Genomic DNA, 22,244 nt, shown 5'->3' on the forward strand with positions numbered 1-22,244 from the left:
CTAGAGTATCTATCTACTTGAATGAGACAGAAAGTTCAAAAAAAAAAAAAAAAAAAAAAAAAAAAAAAAAAAAAAAAAAAAAAAAAAAAAAAAGAATAATAATACCAGGTTAAGTTAGGTACCTACGGTGAACATCTGAATGTTGTTATATTGTTATATTAGAATGTGAATTATAGCAGGGCCTCGTCTCGTAGTCTTGGGTGCAGGAACAAGGCTTTCCGAGCTTCTTTGAGATCTAGCTAAGTGACATAAAGCAACATGCATGCATACTATATAAGTGATAAGAATGACTTTGCACGAAAGTCGTAGGTACCTCCTAAAGCGTTTTTGTTTCATTCACCTTTCTATTCATCGGCAGAGACGTGTATTGCGAATAGGGAGAAGTACTACCACAGCCACCTCAAAACCTGGTCCAGGTTCGACTTCCCTCTAGGTGCATACCTAGGTACACACACCAAAAAACAAAAAAAGCCGAGCTTCCCCTTTTACCTTCTCCTAACCCCTGCCCCTATCCGAGCATGGGTGACGGACAACAAGAGAGATATGTGCCTAACTCGCCGCTCGTTAGACCAGTGCCTATTTTCTTTCCCGTCATCCCTCCCCCCTTTTTTTTGTCGTTCTGAATGAACACGAACCTATTGCGAAACACGCGGGCCAGCTAGATCTTTTCACCTTCCGTTATTTCTTTTTGACACGTGTTCTGTTCTGTTTTGTTTTTGCTTTTATTTTCATACATCTTCGAATTGGGGGCGATCGTAGAAGGGAACATCGGGGTTTCGATCGTTCAGCCTAACGGCAGCAAAGCGCTTAGCAAGCGGTCCACCGGATGTTCTGTTATTGGGGGCGGACGAAGACGTCGACGAGGCGGAGGACGTTCCGCCGTACGCTTGGCCCCCCTCGTCACTTGAACGACGAGGGCGCTTATCAAGTCTTTTGGGGAGTTTCTCACCAGTCTCTTGTAGAATGGTTTCCAGAGTCTGCCAGCCCGGCTGGGAGAAGAGTTGGTAAGTGTCGGCGAGGTCGTGCGTCGTGGCTGCGCGGCAGAGGAGTGATTCCTCTTCCTGCTTACTTGTTACCTTTCATGATACTGACAGAGAAGGACATGTGAATACTTACCTTTGATAGTACACCGATTCCGTGTATGAAGTGGAGGAGGTGGAAGTCTGAGAGAGATCTGACCTTCTCATCGTCGGCGGCACGAAGTGCCTTAGCAACCGATGTGAGCTGTTGGCTCTCCCCTAAGGCCTCACGGTTTTCGATAGGAAAGCTGGAAGAAGTGAATAGGGGTTTGGGTTGCGCGGGAAACCCGTGCGTTAGTGTAACGAAGAGATATTCAACGGGGAAAGATGGCTTGGCATTCTCTTGCACATTTGCGCCGTACTCGTTTATTTTTCGGTAGAAAACCTCCGGGATATATCGCGTCCGGCTTGTCGTACCATCATCTTCCTCTTCTCGTACAAGCATGACATTGGGATCAGCTGACGGCTCAACAAGGTCAGCCCGCACCATTTCCACAGCATCGTTCGAGACCTGGTACGATGAGATGGCGATTTGGCCCGTTTCATCACCTGAAATAATACATGTAACGAAGTTAGAACCAAATCTACCAGTATCACTCCATTTCGTAGACTTGGGATGCTGAGCCTGTAAACGTGCTGCAAAGCAAACCTCTAGAGAGCTGAGATAGTATGAGTCGGCGTGCCGCTTGCATATGACTTTCCCGTCGCCTGTACCTGCGTCGAGTAAGTCTGTAAAGATTACGCCAACCTGCTCAAGACCGCATAGCTTCGCAACCTCATTTACGGCGCTCTCGTTTTCCCAAGCATTCAACGATACTCCGTCAACCTCGTCTACTTGGGGTACCTCATATATAGCCTCAACGACCGCTTTGATACCGAGAGGCACTTCCGAGTATTCGGCATATCGGCCGTAGAGGTAACCTATCCGTTGCGCACCAGTTCTCCGCCACGCGTCGATAAAAGAATTGACGAGCTCGAAGGAGGCGAACTCGACATGGTCAACCATGCGGAAGGTCTGCGGCTGGAGGGTAATGGCGCTAGGTTGGCACTTGGTGCAGATGCCTTCGGGCCATTGAGGATGACCTGAGGGACAGTCCCTCTTAACTCTGAAATAAGGCTCCTTCAGGGGCGGGATGAAGGAACTTCCCAATTCAGGCTTGTTTGTGGCTGAGTTGATCTTTCGAAGATACGAATGGAAGGATAGATACTTGATCTTCTTATCGGCGAGGTATTGAGGGTTAAATGGGTCGAGGGGCATGCAGTAGTCGCACATGCCTTTGGGCCCATGCTTGCACATCCGATCTCGACCTCGAGGGATCTTTCCGTCCTGCTTGTCTAGCCGGTCGTCGAGGGGCGACTGCTTCACAACTTCCCAAGGATTTTTGATAATCTTGGTAGGCGACGTTAGCGGCGGCGGGTCGATCGGTAGATCTTCTGTAGGCAGGATGGGTTTTCCGTTTAATCTGTTGGTGGAAGATAAAGTGCTAGATGACGCGGGGGCGCCATCTGTTTGGCCGTTGGCGGCGTTTTGATGTTGGTAGTTGATGAATATCAAGTCCCCGTGGCTGCACTTATATTTAGCACATTGCCGATATATTCGGTTAGGATCTTACGAGTAACAATACCTTAATCCTATTTGCGCGAGCTTGTATTGCCTAATGTCTACCAATTTTTTCGAATCCTTAGCCTGGGGATCCGGAGACATGCTGATGCTATTCGGGTCGACGGTTGGGGGCAGTTGCGCCACGAGCTAAGCTGAAGAGTTAGACAGATAATAACAGCACACATACGAAGTAGCAGCATGATTACAACAAAAGAAGAGGTTATACCAATCGGCCGAGCTCCGCGAAGGTGTCGGTTTTCTCAATATTTATCCGGATCATGCCATCCGGCCCTCGTAGTCGCAACAACATGGCGATGTTGCAGGTGTTGAGATGATGCGATTATATCAGATGTACTGTACTTCGCAACGTACGATGATGAAATAAGAGGGGAGGAGAAGAGGCCTTGCTTCTTCGCTCATTCGCTCCAATAGTTAAAGTTATCGTGTATGCAATTCCTCAAGCTTTAATAATTAATTTGAGTTTAAAAAAAAAGGAGGGACTAAGATAAGAATTGGGGCGTATGATGACAATGCGAATATGAGGATGGGAGAATGGGAGAACGGGTGGTGGAGAGTAGAAGGGTGCAGAATATATCAGATTTAGAAAGATGATTAACTAAATTGTATATTTTTAGGTATCTACATGGTAAGTCACACTGTACCTATCAGGCACTGACGGCTTATGACGCGCGACTGGGGCAGCTAGGGCAGCTGGAAACTCTGTAACACAAGTTAAAGGTGGGGTCGCCCTTGCAGACAAGAAGCTTTAGAAGGCATTGGCTGAACTAAGCTTAGCGTTGGCCCAAGCTCCAACCTTCCTTACAGATTACATACACTATTGTACCTAGGTACCTACTGTTTAAGTTCCAAAGATTCATCACAGGAGGTATAATACAATAGAAGATTGCATTGACCATTAGGTACTTATGTAAATACAAACAAGTAGCCACGTTATTTCTATAGCAACTAGGTAATGCGATGCCTTTTTCTTTTTACTGCAAAATTCCTGAGAAATCCGCACAAACCTCCTAAACTAAAAACGCAACCACTATAACGTCCCAAGTCCATTGACTCTCTCCGCCGACGAACTAATTAAAGGGGTACCAAATAACGTAGTGCGAAGCCTGACCTTTTCGTTCCCCTTCTCCCCCTCCCTCCTCCCCCCCAGAGGGAGGCCCCCCTGTCCTGATCGAATATCGACTTGTTCGAGTAGTACAGCGCATCCCCTGATATGAAAAAGTACTGCCTAATTTACATAGCATGAACACAACCCCCAAGCCCAAGTACTGTAATGTCGTATGGACCATTTGGCCGCATGGCCTACCGTCTGAACAGCGGCAGCCACACCTAGTAATGTAGCCCTTTCTTATACCCTTAAACGCCCCTGGTTTGCCTCGCTCAAATCGAGGCACTGGAAAGGAAGTTGTCGTTTTCGCGTCGAGTTTAGTATCTGTTAGATCTCTTCACGCTGCAGCCTCGACTTCTGCCGCTGCTGCTGTCTCTTCGGTAGGCCCATTCTATACAAAAATTAGTTCCCGTCCCTTACATAGTATAAAAATATGGAATTGGAACTAGTTATAGTTTCGGAACAAAACCAATTCCACAAAGACTTACCTTTTCAGAATCTGCCTTTTCTTCACCTGCCGACTCAGCCTTGCTATCTACCTCGTCTTTCGTGTCCTTTTCGGGAGCATCAACTTTGGTGTCTTCTTTTTCAGAGCTGGCTTTCTGGTCCGAGGCCTCCTTCACACCGTTGGCTGCTCCCTTTTCGCCCTTGACAACACTGCTAGAGGCACCATTTACGCCGTTGGCCGGGGCAGAAGCTGCCTCATCGGTAGCAAGGAGTTTGTTCCACTTGTTCAAGAGTGTCTGTGATCGGGGCTTGAACTCGTATTCTTCCTCCTTGGGGATCGTCTCCAATTTCAGAATGGCTTTCAGGACCTTGTTGATCTTTGTTGCCCGAATAATGCTAACTTCAAGATCGGGGAAGGTCTCGAGTTTAGTAAGAAACTCTGACATAGACCGCATTTCCTCCTCTTTCGGTTCCTGGTCTCGAATGAGTAGACCCTTTTGCAATCGATGCCGGAGAAACAGTATCTCCTTCTATAAAGTTTGTGAGTACTAATAAATATAACAAAAGTGAACCAGAATAACTTACCTCTTTGCGCACGTGTCTTTCTTCGGGACTAAGCTCCGGTTCCTTAGGTGCAGAAGCTTCCTTCTCTTTCTTGCTATCGGCCTTCTCTTTGCTACCTTTGCTCGACTTTCCCTTGACCTTCACACCCTTAGATGATTCTTTCGTAGGTGATTGAACGCCGTTGGCGGTCTTCGGAGTGGACGAGTTAGTCAACTTAATCTTCGGCTTCTTGACGGATTCAGAGCGTTGAGGAGTCTGCATTAGAATTAGCAAAAGGCCCAAACGAGTGACAAATATTCCCTTACGTTAGTCTCATCTTCGGCCTTGCGCTTCTTCGACTTGGATTTCTTCTCGACAGGCTCCGCATCATCGCCTTCATCTACATCAGGCATTTCAAGGTCTTCATCTTCATCTGCCACGACAGCTTCAGCTGCTTTGGCGCCTTTCTTTGGCGTCTTAACAGACTTGGCCTTTTTAGCTTCCAGCTTTGCCAATCGCTGCTCCTCAAATTCACGGAGTACATTCTTGTAGAAGTCCAAAGAGTTCTGTTCTGCAGCCAGTAGATGAGCATTTTGCAAGTCCTTTCGCATCTTGGTTGTGACCATGCTCGCGACTGTAGTGGGATCAAGTTCGCTCAGATCGGAATTGTTGGTCCAGGAGCTAGTAAAAAAATCAGTTAGCTTTCATATCGCTATTTTTGTTATTAAGTGTTTACCGTACAATTCATTGGTGTGCAGATACATGACCGGGAATGTCCGGTCTGCAATCCTCTTACCGCCATCCGCAAAATCTTCACGATATGTTCCGTCGGGGCGGGCGGCTGTGACAGGTCTCGTGCTCAGCATGCTCTGTGGCAGCATATCCTCCTCAGCTATGATGACAGGCCACGGAGGGAAACCCTTGAGCTTGGCGAAATAATGTTCACCCGGCTTCGCGTCAACGTGTAGGATTTTGGCTCTGGATGCCTTCTTGTTTAACTTCTTGCCCTTAGTGTCGCCGGTAGATTTGCGACGCGCCTTAGACTTGTCTCCAGGTGTTGACTCCGTTTCGACCGCAGCACCTTCTGTAGCACCTTCAGCAACACCAGCAGTTCCATCCTGGCCCGCCTGGGAGGGCTCTTCAGCAGGCTTATCCGAGTCGACCTTGGTATCTGCAGCAGGCTGCTGGGTCTCGTCGGCGGGCTTATCAGTCATCTCGACATCAGTATCAGCGGATTTCTCGTCTGCAGGGGCAGAAGTCGGAGCTGTCTCAGCGTCTACGGAAGTAGCTTCTAAGAATAAGATGTTAGTTAGTAGCTGATCAAGTCAAGGTGTGATGGGTAATAATAGCATGCGTATGTAGTTAAATGTAAACAAGTGTGTGGTGACAGCGCTAGACATGTGGTAAAGCATGACGTGTTTACAAGGGGATAATTGGTGTTGCGGCGATCGGGAAGTTTCGGTGGCAATGTTTGCGGGACGCGACTTACCCTTGTCTTCGCTAGACTGAAAGCTGGACTTTTCAGTTGAGGTATCCTCCTTTGGCTTGGCATCATCGGTAGTAGGTGCAGGTTCTTTCTCAATTGGCTTCACGTCGGCGGCAGGCGCGACAGATTCTGACGTCGTGTCCCCAGGTGCAGTAGGAGTGGCATCCGGGGCCTGCGCGGTAGCAGATTGCGCGGCCGTCTCGTCAGACATGTTGATAGTCCACGCGAAAAAGAAAAAAAGAAAAAAAAGTGCAGCAGTGATGGAATGGATAATAAGCGCGATGCGAATTTGATGAAGGTTTCTGAATTACTAGCTGCCGATCGAGAAAATAAAAAGAATTAAAAGAAGTTGAAGGGGAGTTGAAAGGGTTGGTTGCGGCGACAGTTGTTGGCTAAAGGTTGGACACACAGCAGGGAAGGTAGAAAAACGCGTCCAGTTAACTTCTTTTAATTGGGGAAAGTTGAGGAACCTATGAGAACCAAACGGGGCTAACAACTTAGCAACGACTGTCTGTCGATGAACCGTTGCAATTGAAAGGCGCGATCGGGATGGGGAGTGGTTGCGTTGGTAGAAATCGACAGGAGAAGAAAAGAGGAAAAAAAAAAAATTGGATGGAGTCAGAAAAAGTTGATAAATGAATAAGATAAATTGAGAAGAAAATTCCTAGGATCGAGATGGGAAGCCTGTGCTCATTCAAGGCAGGATGTACGCCGAGTAACTTCTTAATAGAAAAGCACGTGACTTGGATGAAGATGGCGTCTCGTGCTCGTGTTGCGTAAATGTTCGCGAGGCGGTAGTGGCAGTGGCAGTAGTGGTAGATACGTACAAAGAGGTAAGGTATCTACAAGTACACTGTAATGAGCTACTGTAATGAGGGTAGACAAGGCAAGAACATTGAATGGTCGAGGCGAGGGTAGGTTATTTCCTTTCCTAGCTTGGCTTGTACCCGCGGGACGTGGGTCCTCCTTTTTTTTTTTTTTTTTTTTTTTTTTTTTTCTCTCTTCTCTTTCTTACCTGCCCAAGGTTGTTTACATGTCCCGCTCTAAGGGCTACTACCACTTGCCCTTAGTGGCCCAGATACCTAAGTTTGATAGGGGTTGATAGGAGGTAGGCAGATAGGTACAGGTAAGAAGTACTTAGGTAAGGGGGCACGTAAGTAACGCCAACACTCACCCCCCCCAATCAAGAAACACGCCCCCCCCATACCAGGTATGGTATTGTACATGAGAATATTATAGTTGGTCACCGACCTCCATCGACTTCCATCGAGCCCCCGTTGGCCTTCGCCCTTCATTAATATGGCCCCCTCCCTATCTTGCTTTCCTGCATCTATAACACAATCTATAACACACATCATTCTCTCCTTTCTGTCTTCATTTCCATCCGCTTCCATACTGCTCATCTATCTCCTTTATACCCCCCGAACCGAGCCGCAACAGCGCCTTTTGCAACACCAGCCCCCGTAACATCGCCCGACAGCCTACCTACCCAACACCTCACCGATACCTACCCAGATACCTAACATGACATAACACATGCCTCAGGTAAAAAACTCGAAGAGAACCGTTGCGGACGTCTTGGAATAAGTAGTAAAATTTTTTTTCGATATATCCCTATTTTTCTTTTCTCCTTTAGATAATTCACCAGACAGCGTCTAATCGCCTTTGAATGGTTTTCTATATGTACAGTAAGCTTTTTCGTACAGGGGACGTGATCTCACTCATTAAAAGTTCCCAAAGGTGTATCCCGAGGATTTCTATTCGTCATCCTCTTCTTCCTCATCCGAGTCCACATCCATGCCCTCCGCGACCGTGACGGAAAACGCTGGCTCCTGGTCCACACCGACGTAGCTGTCACTCATCAAAAACAGCTTCAAGTCATGCTTACCCGGTGTCGGGACCGTGTACTCCAATTTGGTCTTGAGTTGTCGGCCAATAGTGACTCGCCGGATTGCCAGCAGCGTCTTTGTACTCTCCTCTCCAACAACCAGCCACCAATTCTCCACCTTCTTAGCGGGGTAGAATGGAGCGTGGACTGTCGTGTCAACCTCTCCGTCCTCTTCGACTTCGCGGTCGATTTGGACATTCATGTACGCCGGCTCTCCAGCACGGATGTTGTCCTCATCTATAAGTTCAAATTCGAGTGAGATATCGGGGTATTTATTGTTTGTGAAAGCTGCTGCCTGGCTTAACTGGGCTTGCGACAAGCCGAGGCGTTTGATAAGAGTGTCGTAGTTGGGGTTCTCTTCGGGGTTCATTGCTTCCATAAAATCGAAAATGTCCTTAATTCTACAGCATAACACGTCAGCATCTTCACCGCTAAAATTCTTATTTGGTACATACCCGAACTCGTTCGCCACCTTCACAACCTCGGGCGTGAAATGAGGAATTTGTTTCAAAGGACTGTCTCGGTCCCACATGGCTTGGACCACCATCTGCGACATTTCCATGGCATTCATAGCATTCAGATGCCCGTCCGACGATAGAACGTCAACTGTTGCGCTCAGGAGACTCAACACCTTCGATACAATTACCTCCTGATCCTTAGCTAGGTCGATAGGTAGTTGCATTCGAGAAAAGTGTGCTTGTAGCAATACGAACGCCTTGAAATGCGGCGAGTCGTAGGCCGGTTCGGACATTTTAACCGGGACCCTGTCGTAGATTCGCCGAAGTAGGTTGTCTTCATGTCGCCGGATCTGGATGGACTCGAATTCTGTGGCCGAAGTGACAATTTCCAGTATCCCCTTGAGCTTTGTCCTCGCAGTCAATGATAACAGGAACGTCTGCATTGTAATGTACGAGATATTGTAATACGCTGCGATCATGGCCGCGTTTTGAGGGGCAACAGAGCCATCATCTTCGTCAAAGTCGATGATCTTCGACTCAGTGAGCTCCTTCAGCGTAGTCTCCACCAAGTCAGAAAGGTAGCTACTCAAGCCCTCATGCGTCGGGCTCGTCAGACTGTAGTAACTCGGGTTTGCTAGAAGTCGACGATAGAAGTACGTAAACGTTGTCCAGTTGATAGCATCATCCGCGGACTCGATCATCTTTGTGCTGACCTCGGTAACAAAAGCGTCATGCATAAAATTGTGAAGATGAGACTCGACTGGAAGGGCTTCGTTGAGGAATTTCTTGAAATATTCTCTCTTGACGCCTGGAACCATGAGTACGCCCCTACTACGGCCGTCCCGAGATGGTCGTAAAGCCTTCCCGAACATCTGAAGTACTTCACTTAACTGGTAGTCGACGTAACGGTGTTCACGACCCTCAAAGTATTGAGTGCCCATCACCACTACTAGGTGCGCAGTGCAGTCCAGCTCCCAACACACGTCACGAGATGCGACCAGAACCTGGATTGCACCTTGCTTGTATAGGTGGAGAACGATACGCTTGTCGCTTTGGCTGAGAGCTTCATGGTAATATCCAACACCATGCGATAGGGCTTCAGCTAATGCCTCTTCCTGGACACGCTCTAGCAGTGGATGAAGTTGGTCAATATCCACGTGCAAAAATCTGTCTTCGTCATCTTCCGCCAGGCAAGCCGCAAGAATGTCACGAGCACTTGACCTCGTTTGTTTCCTGCTCGGCACGAAAACCAGAGCTGGCTGATCTGGCGACAACTCCGTGATCGCAAGGTACGCTGGTTTTGCCATAGCAAGCATAAGAGATGGGAAGTGGGGAATAGAGAAAGACTGGATACGAAGCTCAAGAGGCACAGGGCGGACGTGAGGGCTGAAGTTGTAAATGTCCTTCTTTTTGGCGTCAATCCATTCGCCAATGTCTCTTGCATTCGCAAGTGACACGCTCAACCCAACAATTCTCATCGTTAGTTGAGCAGTGGTACGAATATAGTGCATGCGAGATACTATGATCTCATAGATGTACCCTAGCGGTCCGCCGAGGAGATGAAGCTCGTCGGCAATGAACAGTTCTACTGTAAGGATATTCTTGCGTCTCTGCCACTGTCGAGAGAGGACATCCCACTGCGATGGTGTAGCCAAGATCAGGTCTCCCTTCTCAAGTAGCTTCAAGTCCGTTGCCGTTTCTCCGGTAAGCTTAACTATCTCCTTCCCGCCACGCAGATGGCTAAGACGCTTGCTCCAATCTTGGTGTCTGATATCGACAATTTCCTGGAACGGCGCAATGTACACAGCACGGCCAATCTCCGGTTTCGACCACAGACGCAAAAGAGCGAACTCAGCGCAGACGGTCTTCCCACTACCGGTTGGAGCACCGATCAGGACGTTATCATCCGTTGTGTAGAGCGAATTAAAAGTCTGCGTTTGAATTTTATTGAAGTAATTCCAAGACTCGTACAAGTTGGAAAAGTCCTTCGCCTTTAGCGCGGCGACCGGGAGAGGTTGTAAATCTAGAAGCTGGGTATGAGGCGGGAATTTCTCGGGCAGAATGAGCTTTTGGAACGAAACAGCCAACTTCGTCTCCGATTGTATCCACCTATCAGAAATGACAGAAATGAAGTAATTAGGGGGCATAGGGTCGGTGATGGGGACTGTGAAGTCGACCAAATGTTCGTTCGATTCCGACATCGCATAGTCCTTGCGCAGGAGGAACTGGTCATAGAATAGAATATCCTCGCCGTCACAATCTTCAACAATAATCCAAAAGCTCTCTGCCAATCCATGAATTTCATCATCCCATTGGAAGTTCGGCGTTATAGACAGCTCGACTCGAAGCATAGAACGAGTCATCGGCTGAGCCTGTGCTTGAATCTCAACCCGCGGGAACTTGGATACCAGGTCGCAGACGACACGCCCCGCCTTCGGCATCCCAAGCAGCTCACCCATCCGGGGAGGGTCGAGGTCGAAATAACTACTCCATGGGATATCTAATCTGTCAGCTTTAGCTATGATATCCCGAGGGCACCGAGGGAACTGCCTTAGCGGCGTCATGGTTAGCCACATTCTCTTCTCTGCCATTTTGCACAAGTCCAAGGCCGTTTTTGCAACATTGGACCATCCTTTTTGTAAAGTGATTTCGAAGATGGCGCGAAGTATACGGCCTGCGGATTGTGTGACGTAGACCATGTCGGCCATGAGAGCTAGACCCTCAAGCTTGAGCCGGCTGATATAGGCCTGTAGCAGGACATTAATTTTGCAATGCGGCTCTTCGATGCTTTCTTTCACCGGAATCGGTATCCGAGCGAGAATTTTTGCCAGTTCTAACTTCTCATCTTGTCGAACAGGTATATACTTGAACTCAGCGCTAAGAGCAAACACTCGGAAAAGCTCGATAGTTGTGATCGAAGGCTGGATTAACTTATTGTAGGTATCCATCGATCCATAGGTGATATAGTAGTGGGATGCTATCCTTCCAAGTTCAGTTGCCTTGACCTTGCCAGTCTTCTCATCATAGGTAATGAGATTCGACTTTTTCAGCACGGTAGCCGCTGAATGTATGAGGTCGACTCTCTTCTGCTCCAGGGCCTCGTCATCCTCGTAGTCGGCCCCGACGCTATAGAGGCCAGGCGATCGTAACATTCGAACGAATAGATAGGTATAACCTAGCCATTCAACCCCTTCGTCTCTACTTCGAACATTACCCAAAACGATTTCTGCATTCAGGTTATCAACAAGCTTACTAGCCAACTGACTTTCAATCGGGAGTTGTTGATTGAGCAGCGATAGATAGTACTGCATTTCACTTTGAGACGTGATGATGACACCTTCACCATACGTGTCGTACTGAGGTCGTCCAGCACGACCCAACATCTGTAGAACGTCTTGGGGGCTCAACTCTACCCAGCTACCTTTTTCCGGTGAGTAGACCTGGGTACCCTTGATGATAACCGTGTGTGCTGGAAGGTTGACACCCCAGGCAAGAGTAGCCGTACAAACGAGGACTTGAATAAGACCGGCAGCAAAGAGGCCTTCGACTTCGGATCGGTCAAGACGACTCATACCCGCATGGTGAATACCGAATCCATAGGGGATAAGATCCTTCAAGTCAGCATCAGATATATCATTAACTATTTCGTTAAGAGCTTCTCTTGAGCCGGAATCATGCTTTAAGATCTGATTAATTGTTTCCATCTCGAGGGCCTTATCTCGAATGTATTTGGCAGTCTTCGCGGTTTCCTTTCGAGAATGAACGAAAATGAGCATCTGGTTTCTGTGAGTACCGACATGCTCGATGACTTTATTATATGTGATATCGTTCATCGTCTTGAGCTGCTTAATGGCCTTCTTCTCGGTGACACCAATGAACTCTTGTCTTAAAGGACACGGTCGGTAGGAACCATCGAAGTGGAAAAGTCCCTTGAGAGGATCCACGCGAAGAAAGCTAGCCACGTCCCTGTAATTGGGTAGAGTAGCAGACAAACCGATCAGTCTGACTGGATCACCAGTTTGCTCGGTCTTCCTAATAGTCCTGCTCACAATACTTTCAATGACGGGTCCACGTTCGTCATGCAAAAGATGAATTTCGTCGATAATAATCAGCCGCACAAGATTAGTGTATGTCAGGTCTGTCGCTTTCCGCGTGATGACATCCCACTTCTCAGGTGTCGTAACGATGATCTGCGTCTCGGAGATTTGTTGCTTCGTTAGTTGGCGATCACCAGTCAACTCGGCAACTGTTATGCCGTATGGTTTCAGGCGTGCACCAAAATTACCAACTTGCTCTTGAACCAGAGCCTTCAAAGGCGCAATGTACACAATCTTGAAGGCATCTAAATCAATATCTCCTGTCTGCGGATCCCTATGCTTCCCAAGCTCCCGTAGAATAGTTAACATGGCTACATTCGTTTTACCACTACCAGTCGGGGCACAGATAAGCATGTTCCCATCATCTTCAAAGGCTGTCGGGAAGCACTTGGTCTGGATTTTATTCAGCGACTTAGCTGAGCTGAAGGGCACACGAGCCCACTCGGGCATATCGGTAATGGGAATATTAGTTTCATCCGCTTGGTTGCGTTTTTTAGGTGCGGGGACGTGGATCTCTTCGTAGCCCTTGAAAGTCCTTTTCGTCGAACCTTCAGGGAGTCTGACTTTAGGGTTTGTCATAAGATGGTTGCCCTGATCGAATATGAGATTTTCCAGGTTGATTAGCTTCCGTGGTTGAAGCCCGCCGACAAGTTGGCCTTCCGCTCGCTCAGTCTTAGGCGCTGTGCTAAACGACGCTGGGACATCAATGTCCATCTTGATCTCCATCTTTTTTGCGGCTTCACCCGTCTTTTTGCCTCGAAGCTCATCCAAGATCCATCTGACACCCTCGGATGCCATTTCCCGCTCAATGACACCCCTTTCCTCATCACCCTCAGCCCTGGCTAAGCGCGTGAGCCAAACGATCTTTTCTCGATTCTGAATGAGCTTCTGGACTACTTCATGATGCTCGTAGTCAAGCAGTTCCATCAATTCGTTTTCGATCTCTCTCAGCTGCTTCTCCTCTCCACCAGGTTCATCAGGCTCCCCAGAAAGGATATGTAAAGCTTGGGCGGTCTTCTCGTGGCGAATATGGTCATCGGTATAGATATTTCCGATCTCCCTTTGTAACCAGTAGGCGTCGATTTGGCGCGCAGGGATATAGTTTGTTTCCTTAGACGACCCCTCGCGTTTGGCTTCAGTAAAGCCGGCATCAATCACCATTTCCTCGCCGTCAGCTAAGTCCGCCTGCTCGTGGTCTCGGTCTTCCCCAGCGCCTCCGGCGGTCGCCTGTTCTTCCAAGCCAACCAAGTCCTGCTCGTCCTTGTCAAAGACCGCCTCATCGTCTGAGGACTCATCTCTGACTTCGTTGACCAAGGCTGCTTCTTCGTCCTCCTCCTCGTCGTCGAATACCACGGCGACACCCTGACGTTCGTCCAGTTCTTCGTCACCTTCGGCCGCACCTGCTCCTGTGTCCATATCTTCGTCGTCATTTTGGGTATCATAATCTGTAATTTTCTTTCCGAGGTTGACCAACTCGTTGAACTGCTTGGGGTTTAATGTGACGCCCAACAGATCATCGATTTCCTTTTTCTTGTCGAAATCCTTCATGTCCTCATCCTTAAGATATTCCAGCACAGCGTCCGCCGCACTCAAAACGATCTCGTGGGATACATCGCCCAAATTACTCCTCACAACGTTTAATATGAGGTCGTAAGTGGCACGAGTGGCTGGTATACGCGGTCGATATCGAAGGCCTTCGACTAGCAGATCTGTTTGTCCGAGGATACCCGTTCCTCTCATCTGCGACGGGTCGCCTTTGGCTTTTCTTTGTTCGCGGGCTAGAATGTCTTTGCCCTCTTGTACATCTCCCCTCTGAATATCCTGTAAGCCTGCAGCCTTCTTCTGTTTGGGTGCAGTATCGCGCGCGACTCTGGAGCCCATGTCATTGATTCTCAGACGGCCGGCAAGGGATTCGGGGTCACCAGTAGCCTCATCGGTCCGCCGCGTAACAAACCGTCTATCCGCCTGGAGAACCAGGTTGGACATAGCCGAGTACTTGTACTGCGACACATCTCGATGATGGTCCGCCATCTTGGGGATATGTTTCGTTGAATAGCTTGCTTATTGACGGTAGTACTATCGGGTGGCGGGAAGACGAGTTGTTGTCGGCAGGTCCAATTTCATCAAATGGACAAGGACGCCGCGCGTGTCTGCAGAAATAGCATTTAGGAGATGCTGCGCAGAATATAAAGACGTTAGACTCCGTCAGGGATTCTCTTAAAATGAAATTATAATATTCGTCGGCTGGCTGAATTAAGTGAGAATTGTTCGCCAATCCGCCTTTGTATGGGGAAATTTATGAAGCTGGATCTTTTCGCGTTCCTCGATAAAACTAGCAACTTTTAGCTTTGAGGTACCTAGCCTTAGGTACTCCAGAGTCCAAACACCATACCGTCTTTTAAGTAAGAGCGGGGTGCGACCAAGCATCCATCCAATGAGAATATTTAACGGTTGGCTGGTTACGGTATGTAATTGAACTATCGATTCCAGAGTTCAACTTTTAGGTAGGTACAAATGTACCTGGTACAGGTATCTAATATCTAAGGCCCTGATCGGCTCGAAAATAATACCGGCTCTATTGAGAAGAAAAGTACAAGCCAGCCCCATATAAATTAGGTGGGGTACTAATGTATTCTTTTTCCCCACCTACCCAAGGCTGAAATACAGCCTTTTACTTTCAGGGCTATGAACGATATGTGGTTACTTGGATCAGTACTTAAGTAATCCCTTTTTCAATACGTTTAAGGTACTGCCGGCTGTTGATTTTGATATCTTTAAGTAGCTTGAAAGCTCTTATTATCGATAATTTAAAAGGCTATCTTTAAAGGTTTACTTTTAAGGCGATATTGTTAAATAATGTTAATAATTACCTTAATACCGGACGTATTTATTAATTTTACCTACCACTATCGTACTACTTTATTTTTACTGTTTTTATGTTCTTAAAAAATTCCTAAAAAAGTAAATAGTAAGCCGTTAAACTTTTTTAAGCTTAGTATTTTACCCTTATTAGCGTGGTACATAATTTACATAGATCTACTGAAGCTCTAATAGGTTTGAATATTTCTAATGCTAAATTTATTACTAAAAGAGGGAAGGCGCTGTAAGGGTATTTTTTTAGCGTAAAAATATTCCAGCCTTCTCTATTTTATTAATAGAGCCGGTACTATGTTCGAGCCTAAGTAGCTTCATCCTATTAGAGAAATTCGTAAACAGAACTGCGCATTAGGACAACAGCATAGATGTATTCAGTTATATTAATTATACTTGGTATTGTGTGAGTTCCACTTGAAGATCACTTTACATACTAAAGGTTTTTATTTTATTTTTATTTTTTAATTTTTTAATAAAAGGCTCTACTTCATACATTACTTTGAAAACCTGCTCTGTTAGGCGTCAATACTCAACTCAACTCAACACGGCTCAGGCTTAGTGTTCTTAGTTTTCATAGACACAATGGAGAAGAAGCTGTGCGAGCAGACTCGCGAAGTTCTAAATCACCGGATACGTCCACGCGATGAGGTTACCGCCGTAAGGCGACGCCTAGCTCACGACTTGGCTCAAAGTTTAGGGGCTGAGGAGCTTAGTAGTCCCTTGTCACTCGTCGATTCGGAAACTACCGTCAAACCGCATGAGGCACTACAGGGTATATACCGAGAGTATGTAGAAGCAGCTCGGAGAAATATTGAAATACGATCCAGCTTTACTGCACTACAAGAGGAGCATGATGCAGCGACTGCTTCTCTCCCATCTCCGCCTGAGGAAGATCAGCAGGCACAGCTCCTCCAACTTCAAATCGAGGTCAACGCATTGGAGCAAGAACATGAGAGACTCAGCATAGTCGACAAGTACCTAGAAGAACTAAATAAGCAACCCGCGGCAGCTCCAGACTTCTTAGATCCCGAGGTCATGTTTAAAGGCTGCACTCCTCTCCCTGAATTACCCAAGGAACTCATGGAAGGCTTCACTCAAGACCAAGACGCTCCGAGTCGCGAGATTCAGGCTTTGCTTGCACGGCTCCAATCAGCCGTCCTGCGTAATAAGCTCCTAGCGCAACAGGAGAAGCAGAACTTCGAGAAGTTAAAAGCGAAAAATCCAATCGATCCCGGACGTCTCCCTCCAGAAGTTCAGCTAGAAGCACTTAACGCCGTGAAGGATAGTCTCATCACCTGGATCGAGACTATGCTGAGCAAGGCCGGCGGCGAGGAGGACGAAGCAAGTCCCGAGTCGCCACGCAAACCGCGGCAAGGAGATGAGACATTCGACCGCGACGCCCACATGGCTGAAATCCAGAGAGAATACCAGAAACATGTAGACCTCCGCAAGGAAATTGTCGCGTCGATGGCTCAATTAGAGCAGTTGAATCGCCGGAAACCGGAAAAGCTAGAACATCGACAACAGCTTCAGTTCGACGGTCTCATACCCAACACCATCAGCACCAAAAACACAGCCTCTGAAGCCTTCCTACTAACGCCATATCTCGAGAAGTTGCAAGCCATCTCGCGCGAGAAAAAAGGGTTTATCCAAGAAAAATCACACATCAACGCGTCTCTCGCCAAGCAGCAGCAGGAGTTCAACCAGATCCTAGAACACCTAGTCCAAGAAAGCCACCTGCTTCCCAAATACCCGGCGAAGCGGTCGGAGAAGCCGCGGCAGAGCTTCGGCTCGGTCACGAAGGGAGCTGGCAAGGTCAACATGACGGACCAGATCGAGCCGTGGATCTCGGCGGCGCACTCGGCGCAGATCGCCACGCTCGAGGCCGTCTTCGAGAAGGTCGAGGAGGGCCAGGTGGCGGCCGAAGACGCCATGCAGGCTTTGGACGAGGTCCGCAAGTTGCTTAATAAAGAAAAGGTTGACCAGGAAGAGGCCCACGAAGAAGGGAGCGGTGCTGAACATGATATGTGGATAGGAGAGGACGAGAACAGCGGAACACGCGTCAGGAAGCACAGGGAGAAGAAGGTTGAGAAACCGAAGGGGCAAAGCATCTACGCGAGATTGGATGGAAATCTTGGGTTGATAAACGAGTAAAGGGCCTGGTCCATTCACTAAGGCTAGGGAAAATCTATCTGGGCATCGTTTTTTTTTTTTTTTTTTTTTTTTTTTTTTTTTGCAAATATAGCCTGGAGAATCTGTCTCCATTGTTAATACACCCATGTTTTGTACACCCAACGCCGCATGCTACGACATTCACCACGTGCTGTATTACATCCCTACCTATTAACGTAGGAGTATTCGGGCCTTAGAAATCCTGAAAAAAAAAACCCCCGAGCTTAGCTTTTTCCCGCTAATATGTTTGATATCCTCAGAGCGAGGTCCAAGATAGACAGGTGTTCATCAGCACCATCTACCAGTCGCTTGTCCACCTCCGAGAAGACAAGGGTTATCTTGTTCTTTGCTATATCGGGAACCATCTCGTCTTGGATAACGGTTTGATATAACTACATGCACACATTAGTTTGATGTTAGTATCAGGGAGGTGTGTATAAAATCTTACCTGAGAGAGAACCTGTCCCGCACTCCATCCATCCGCGACCATCTCTTCCACGACCTTAGCGATGGCCTGATAAGTCGCGCCAGCAGATTTCGGTTGCATCGCCTTCTGCAGTCTTTCGATGGTCTGGTCCGGTATCACACCAGCAATCTCCTCCACGATTTTCACAGTGACGATCTTGGCTTCGTCATCCACATCCATCTTATCCCCTTCATCGTCTCCCTTCTCGATTGCGCCCACTAGCCTCGCTCCACTCTGTAAGAAAGTAATCGCCTTTCTCAGATCGCCCTCGCTGCACTTAATCAGCGCGTCGACAGCGCCATCCTCCAGCGTAACCCCTTCTTTGCTAGCGATCTCTTCCAGGCGTTTCTTCGCATTTCCCTGGTCCAAGCTCTTGAACCTGAACTTGCTGCACCGGCTCGCGAGGGGGTCGATAATCCTCGTGACGTAGTTGCAGATGAGGCAGAACCGGGTGATCTTGCTGTACGTCTCCATCGTCCGTCGCAGGGCGCTCTGGGCATCCTGGGTCATGCTATCCGCCTCGTCGAGGATGATAATCTTTAAGGGCGGGCAGGGGTAGCGGCTCTTGTATCCCGCGGGTGGGTTCGTCAATTGCATGCGGGCGAAGTCTTTTACTTTCTCCCTCACGATGGAGATTCCTCGTTCGTCGGAGGCGTTGAGTTCGAGGACGCGCGACTTTATCATCTCCGGTCCGTACAGCTCCTTCGCGAGGGCGAGGATCGTGGAGGTTTTACCCGTTCCAGGCGGGCCATAGAAGAGCATATGAGGAAGCTAGAATGAATCCCATCAGCATCAGAGAAAGGGACTAGATTTAATGGTCAGTGAATCTACGGGGCGTTGACTTACATTAGAGGCTTGGAGTGTCCGCTGAAGGACGTTCACTGTATGATCCTGAGCTGTGACATCACTTAGGGTTTTCGGGCGGCTTATAAACAATGAGTTAGCTTTTCCTTCTATCACCCCTTTTAATTAAATAATTTAACCTGGGAGGAAGACATACTATTTTTCTACCCAGGGCTGCTTTCTGGTATTCTGCTTGGGGTCTTCTACCTTAGCCGTCGTTGCGCTGCTAGCCGCAGCTGCTTTGCGGGCCTTCAGATCGAAGAAGCTGGCCATATTGTAGTTGAAAAGGCTATCCGGTCTAATATGGGTATTTCGTTGAATGCGATAGCGGCACTCTTTTCAACTGCCATAAAGACTTGAACAGGACTTATATTAATTGAACCTTGTTGGAGCTGTTAACATAGAACAGGGGCCCCACCGACGCGTGAAGAACGCGCTTCCGATTTGCGCGACGTCAATTAAAATACATAATAGGAAAGCGGTGTAGCATAGGTACTTAGGTACAAGATACTACCTATACTAGGTACCTAAGGTACCGATGGGCATTCTGTACCTAACTCAAACACTCATCTCCCTTCTCACAATATTATAACAAGGTTAGTTGTGAACCAGCAAAACTTATAAATATTATTAAGACGTATACTTTATACTATATACTTAATGGTACATTTAAATTATTTCGTACCAAAATCCAACTATGAAGCCCTTATCCCTATAGTTAAGCCTATCCTCCAAAGTCATACAATATGCCGGCCAGATATACCTTCACCCCAAGGGCCTACGCTACGCTCTCTCAAAATATAAACTCAAAAAACAGCAATCTCGGCTTCCTCTCACGTCAAATTATGCAGAGTATACCAACCCCTTCAGCCTTTTTTCGATAACAACGCGACCTTCCCGCGTATCCCAAACTCGGTGCGGTGCCTTGTTGACAATATCCCAGTGCTTCAAATTGTCTGTGACATGGCTCAGGTCCCTCTGCTTATCTTCCCATCCGCTGTCTCTCCGTATTTTCTCGCCGGAGCTAATAAGACTTAATGGAGTATCCGGGTTCTGAATTACCGTGCTGGTTGCTAAATCACGTTTCGATAACGTATCGGCTACCATATTTTCTTGCAGCTTTGCGAACAGATATTTCCCCGTTTGATGTGCGGATTGACCCCATACGCGGTCTTCTTTGGTTCGGCCCTTGAAGAGAGCACCCGGAATACGGTCAAGACCAAGAGGTGAGATGATACCCCTAATCCAGAGCACAAATCCTCGACTGGGTGAACCGACGCTTGCGAGATCATCTTCATGAAGCGGATCGATGAAAAGAAGCCCCTTTATTTGGTCACCGTGTCGAGCAGAGAAAATCCGTGAATAGACGGAACCAATGCCAGCACTTGCAAGAACTGCCTAACTTGTCAGTAAAAATCGTGTTACAAGGCCCTGCGTAGAGGCTTACCCCAAGGTCCATCTTCTCCAGCTCTAACGAGAGCTTCGCTGACAGCCTCGACGGCCATTCCGGCGGATAGAGGTGACGGTGCGGTATCGCTCTGTAGCATGTCAGCCCTGCACATTAATATTAGCTGTCGCCTTAGATTAGGTACTTACCCAAGCAAGTCCGGGTCGGTCAACGAAACAATACCGACTAATCGAGCCGTTGTTGACTGCATCCTCTGCAAACTGCCATAAACCGTGTTCGACCGGGCTTTCACCTCCCTCTAGTAGCACGGTAGGTAACTTAGTTCCCTCTGAATCCGTTTTATTTCCATGGCAATACACGTGCAACATGTATTTCTCCCCATCGACCCAAAACATCCCCCCTGGAGGTGCTAGCCCAGCGTCGAGACCTCGAAGGATCAGAGTACAAGTTATTAGTAGGGCGACAATAACAAGTATAACCATGGAGATGGTAGACACTAGAACAGCGGTCCACTCGGCCAAAGTGCGGCGTGTCTCGGCTCTGCCAGTCAGCCGCTCTTCCTCTTCAACTTTACCCCATTCGACCAGGCGATCGGTAAGCAAAGTCCAGAGAGCCATGAGAAATGCCCCTAAACAAAACTGTCAATCCCGGATCCCATCCCGTTGAGGCAATGGGGACTCACATAGGACGCTAACCATTCCTACCCAACCCTCTTCATGCCTCGTCTTTTCTATTGCCATCAGCAAGATGGTATCAACTAAGAGCAATATCCCCAATATTATGCTTAATACTCGAACCGGCTTCGAGGGGATAGCGAAGAATATGAGAGTGAAGGCCAAGTTGGAGAGCGCCAAGCTGGCATAGCTGAAAGGGAAGTAGCCGGAGCCTCGCGTATGAAATCCCGGAGGCGTGGCAAAGACCGATACGAGAAGGATTATCCACCATGCGAGGGTGAGAATCGTGAAGAGGATGGTGAGATACCTGACAATCCGCACGCTCCATAGATTATACGGCGAAACCTAACAGTACGTTAGTATTATCTACCTGTTGTATGCAAGTACGATGTACAGCGAGTCCTTACCGCTGGATCATCCGGACTTAGGTAACTTGCGCTGTCGACTCGATTCGGCAGTAAACGAGTGTGCTCACTCGGCGCATTGTCTCGGTCCTGGTCCAGCGAACCCCGCGGACTATTGTCCCGCCTGCTGGACCCTCCCCAGAGCTTATTCATCCTGCAGGTTAATTCGCTGTCGGCGCAATGCTCGATGGCAGCAGAATTAATATGCCCACCCGTATATATTAGAAGGCTGTATAGACCACGAGACAGCTACTGGCAGGCGAGTAATTATACTAATAATCAATACTAATTTCACGATAGGTAAACCGTATATTAGTTTATTATAGCTAAAAAAAAACAAAAAAAAAAAACAAAGAGTCACATTCATGCCATTGCTATTATAAGAATGTCTACTCCGGGCGTGGGAAATACCTTGCGTTATATTGACGTCATGACTATTGCCATAGTTACGGTTAAGCATTCGGGCATTGAACTAGAGCTACCTAGGACAAAAGTGTCCATGCATACATCAAAACCTACCTAAGGTAATTACACCTTTTCAAGAAATATTACCATTTGATAAAGGTAGAAAGGAAAATAGTAAAAATATGCAGTACCTAGTAGAGAATTGAACGAGGGACCATCTTATGTAATTGTTCTTATTTTTTTATAATTTTTATGAGGTATAAAAGGGATCTATTATTAATATCGAAATTCCCCTTACAAAGTACTGTACGTACGTTTTAACTACGTTAAG

General features: G+C 47.6%; 6 protein-coding genes across 6 annotated transcripts; 1 reads left to right on the forward strand and 5 right to left on the reverse strand.

Annotated features, from left to right (window-relative positions):
• Positions 1-40: 40 nt before the first annotated feature.
• F4812DRAFT_432968 (polyubiquitin-tagged protein recognition complex, Npl4 component) lies at positions 41-3,266 on the reverse strand. Its single transcript, XM_047934582.1, has 4 exons — positions 2,849-3,266; positions 2,645-2,769; positions 1,117-2,584; positions 41-1,061 (listed from the first exon to the last, which is right to left on the reverse strand). The coding sequence occupies exons 1-4, from the start codon at positions 2,930-2,932 to the stop codon at positions 729-731; spliced, it is 2,010 nt and encodes a 669-aa protein (XP_047789145.1). The 5' UTR covers positions 2,933-3,266; the 3' UTR covers positions 41-728.
• A 137-nt stretch (positions 3,267-3,403) lies between these two features.
• Positions 3,404-6,691, reverse strand: F4812DRAFT_68073 (uncharacterized protein). Its single transcript, XM_047939306.1, has 6 exons — positions 6,228-6,691; positions 5,480-6,029; positions 5,065-5,419; positions 4,781-5,014; positions 4,237-4,725; positions 3,404-4,139 (listed from the first exon to the last, which is right to left on the reverse strand). Exons 1-6 carry the CDS (start codon positions 6,433-6,435, stop codon positions 4,086-4,088), a joined length of 1,890 nt encoding a protein of 629 aa, XP_047789146.1. The 5' UTR covers positions 6,436-6,691; the 3' UTR covers positions 3,404-4,085.
• A 709-nt stretch (positions 6,692-7,400) lies between these two features.
• Positions 7,401-15,008, reverse strand: F4812DRAFT_432989 (Sec63-domain-containing protein). The gene is made up of 2 exons (XM_047934583.1): positions 8,568-15,008; positions 7,401-8,513 (listed from the first exon to the last, which is right to left on the reverse strand). The coding sequence occupies exons 1-2, from the start codon at positions 14,696-14,698 to the stop codon at positions 7,982-7,984; spliced, it is 6,663 nt and encodes a 2,220-aa protein (XP_047789147.1). The 5' UTR covers positions 14,699-15,008; the 3' UTR covers positions 7,401-7,981.
• An 860-nt stretch (positions 15,009-15,868) lies between these two features.
• F4812DRAFT_432992 (uncharacterized protein) lies at positions 15,869-17,766 on the forward strand. The gene has a single exon (XM_047934584.1). The coding sequence runs from the start codon at positions 16,124-16,126 to the stop codon at positions 17,693-17,695; it is 1,572 nt and encodes a 523-aa protein (XP_047789148.1). The 5' UTR covers positions 15,869-16,123; the 3' UTR covers positions 17,696-17,766.
• Positions 17,748-19,440, reverse strand: F4812DRAFT_68204 (putative replication factor protein). The gene is made up of 4 exons (XM_047939307.1): positions 19,180-19,440; positions 19,026-19,104; positions 18,162-18,950; positions 17,748-18,105 (listed from the first exon to the last, which is right to left on the reverse strand). The coding sequence occupies exons 1-4, from the start codon at positions 19,293-19,295 to the stop codon at positions 17,938-17,940; spliced, it is 1,152 nt and encodes a 383-aa protein (XP_047789149.1). The 5' UTR covers positions 19,296-19,440; the 3' UTR covers positions 17,748-17,937.
• Positions 19,441-19,579: 139 nt separating this feature from the next.
• Positions 19,580-21,858, reverse strand: F4812DRAFT_433012 (uncharacterized protein). Its single transcript, XM_047934585.1, has 5 exons — positions 21,512-21,858; positions 21,113-21,449; positions 20,619-21,058; positions 20,470-20,560; positions 19,580-20,416 (listed from the first exon to the last, which is right to left on the reverse strand). Exons 1-5 carry the CDS (start codon positions 21,659-21,661, stop codon positions 19,866-19,868), a joined length of 1,569 nt encoding a protein of 522 aa, XP_047789150.1. The 5' UTR covers positions 21,662-21,858; the 3' UTR covers positions 19,580-19,865.
• Between the last annotated feature and the right edge of the window lie 386 nt (positions 21,859-22,244).

Source organism: Daldinia caldariorum (genome assembly GCF_022478825.1).
Source record: "Daldinia caldariorum strain CBS 122874 unplaced genomic scaffold F4812scaffold_11, whole genome shotgun sequence".
NCBI classification, from domain to species: domain Eukaryota; kingdom Fungi; phylum Ascomycota; class Sordariomycetes; order Xylariales; family Hypoxylaceae; genus Daldinia; species Daldinia caldariorum.

Coding starts and splice junctions, on each gene's coding strand:
- F4812DRAFT_432968 (XM_047934582.1), bottom strand. CDS start 2,932: ATGTTGTTGCGACTACGAGGGCCGGATGGCATGATCCGGATAAATATT. Junction 2,770..2,848: donor TCGCGGAGCTCGGCCGATTG/GTATAACCTCTT, acceptor TCTTCAGCTTAG/CTCGTGGCGCAACTGCCCCC. Junction 1,062..1,116: donor GAATCGGTGTACTATCAAAG/GTAAGTATTCAC, acceptor ACAAGTAAGCAG/GAAGAGGAATCACTCCTCTG.
- F4812DRAFT_68073 (XM_047939306.1), bottom strand. CDS start 6,435: ATGTCTGACGAGACGGCCGCGCAATCTGCTACCGCGCAGGCCCCGGAT. Junction 5,015..5,064: donor AGGCCGAAGATGAGACTAAC/GTAAGGGAATAT, acceptor ATTCTAATGCAG/ACTCCTCAACGCTCTGAATC. Junction 4,140..4,236: donor AAAAGGCAGATTCTGAAAAG/GTAAGTCTTTGT, acceptor ATTTTTGTATAG/AATGGGCCTACCGAAGAGAC.
- F4812DRAFT_432989 (XM_047934583.1), bottom strand. CDS start 14,698: ATGGCGGACCATCATCGAGATGTGTCGCAGTACAAGTACTCGGCTATG. Junction 8,514..8,567: donor AAGGTGGCGAACGAGTTCGG/GTATGTACCAAA, acceptor GTTATGCTGTAG/AATTAAGGACATTTTCGATT.
- F4812DRAFT_432992 (XM_047934584.1), top strand. CDS start 16,124: ATGGAGAAGAAGCTGTGCGAGCAGACTCGCGAAGTTCTAAATCACCGG.
- F4812DRAFT_68204 (XM_047939307.1), bottom strand. CDS start 19,295: ATGGCCAGCTTCTTCGATCTGAAGGCCCGCAAAGCAGCTGCGGCTAGC. Junction 19,105..19,179: donor CAGCCCTGGGTAGAAAAATA/GTATGTCTTCCT, acceptor ATTGTTTATAAG/CCGCCCGAAAACCCTAAGTG. Junction 18,951..19,025: donor GGACACTCCAAGCCTCTAAT/GTAAGTCAACGC, acceptor GATTCATTCTAG/CTTCCTCATATGCTCTTCTA.
- F4812DRAFT_433012 (XM_047934585.1), bottom strand. CDS start 21,661: ATGAATAAGCTCTGGGGAGGGTCCAGCAGGCGGGACAATAGTCCGCGG. Junction 21,450..21,511: donor TAAGTCCGGATGATCCAGCG/GTAAGGACTCGC, acceptor ACGTACTGTTAG/GTTTCGCCGTATAATCTATG. Junction 20,561..20,618: donor ACCGACCCGGACTTGCTTGG/GTAAGTACCTAA, acceptor GACATGCTACAG/AGCGATACCGCACCGTCACC.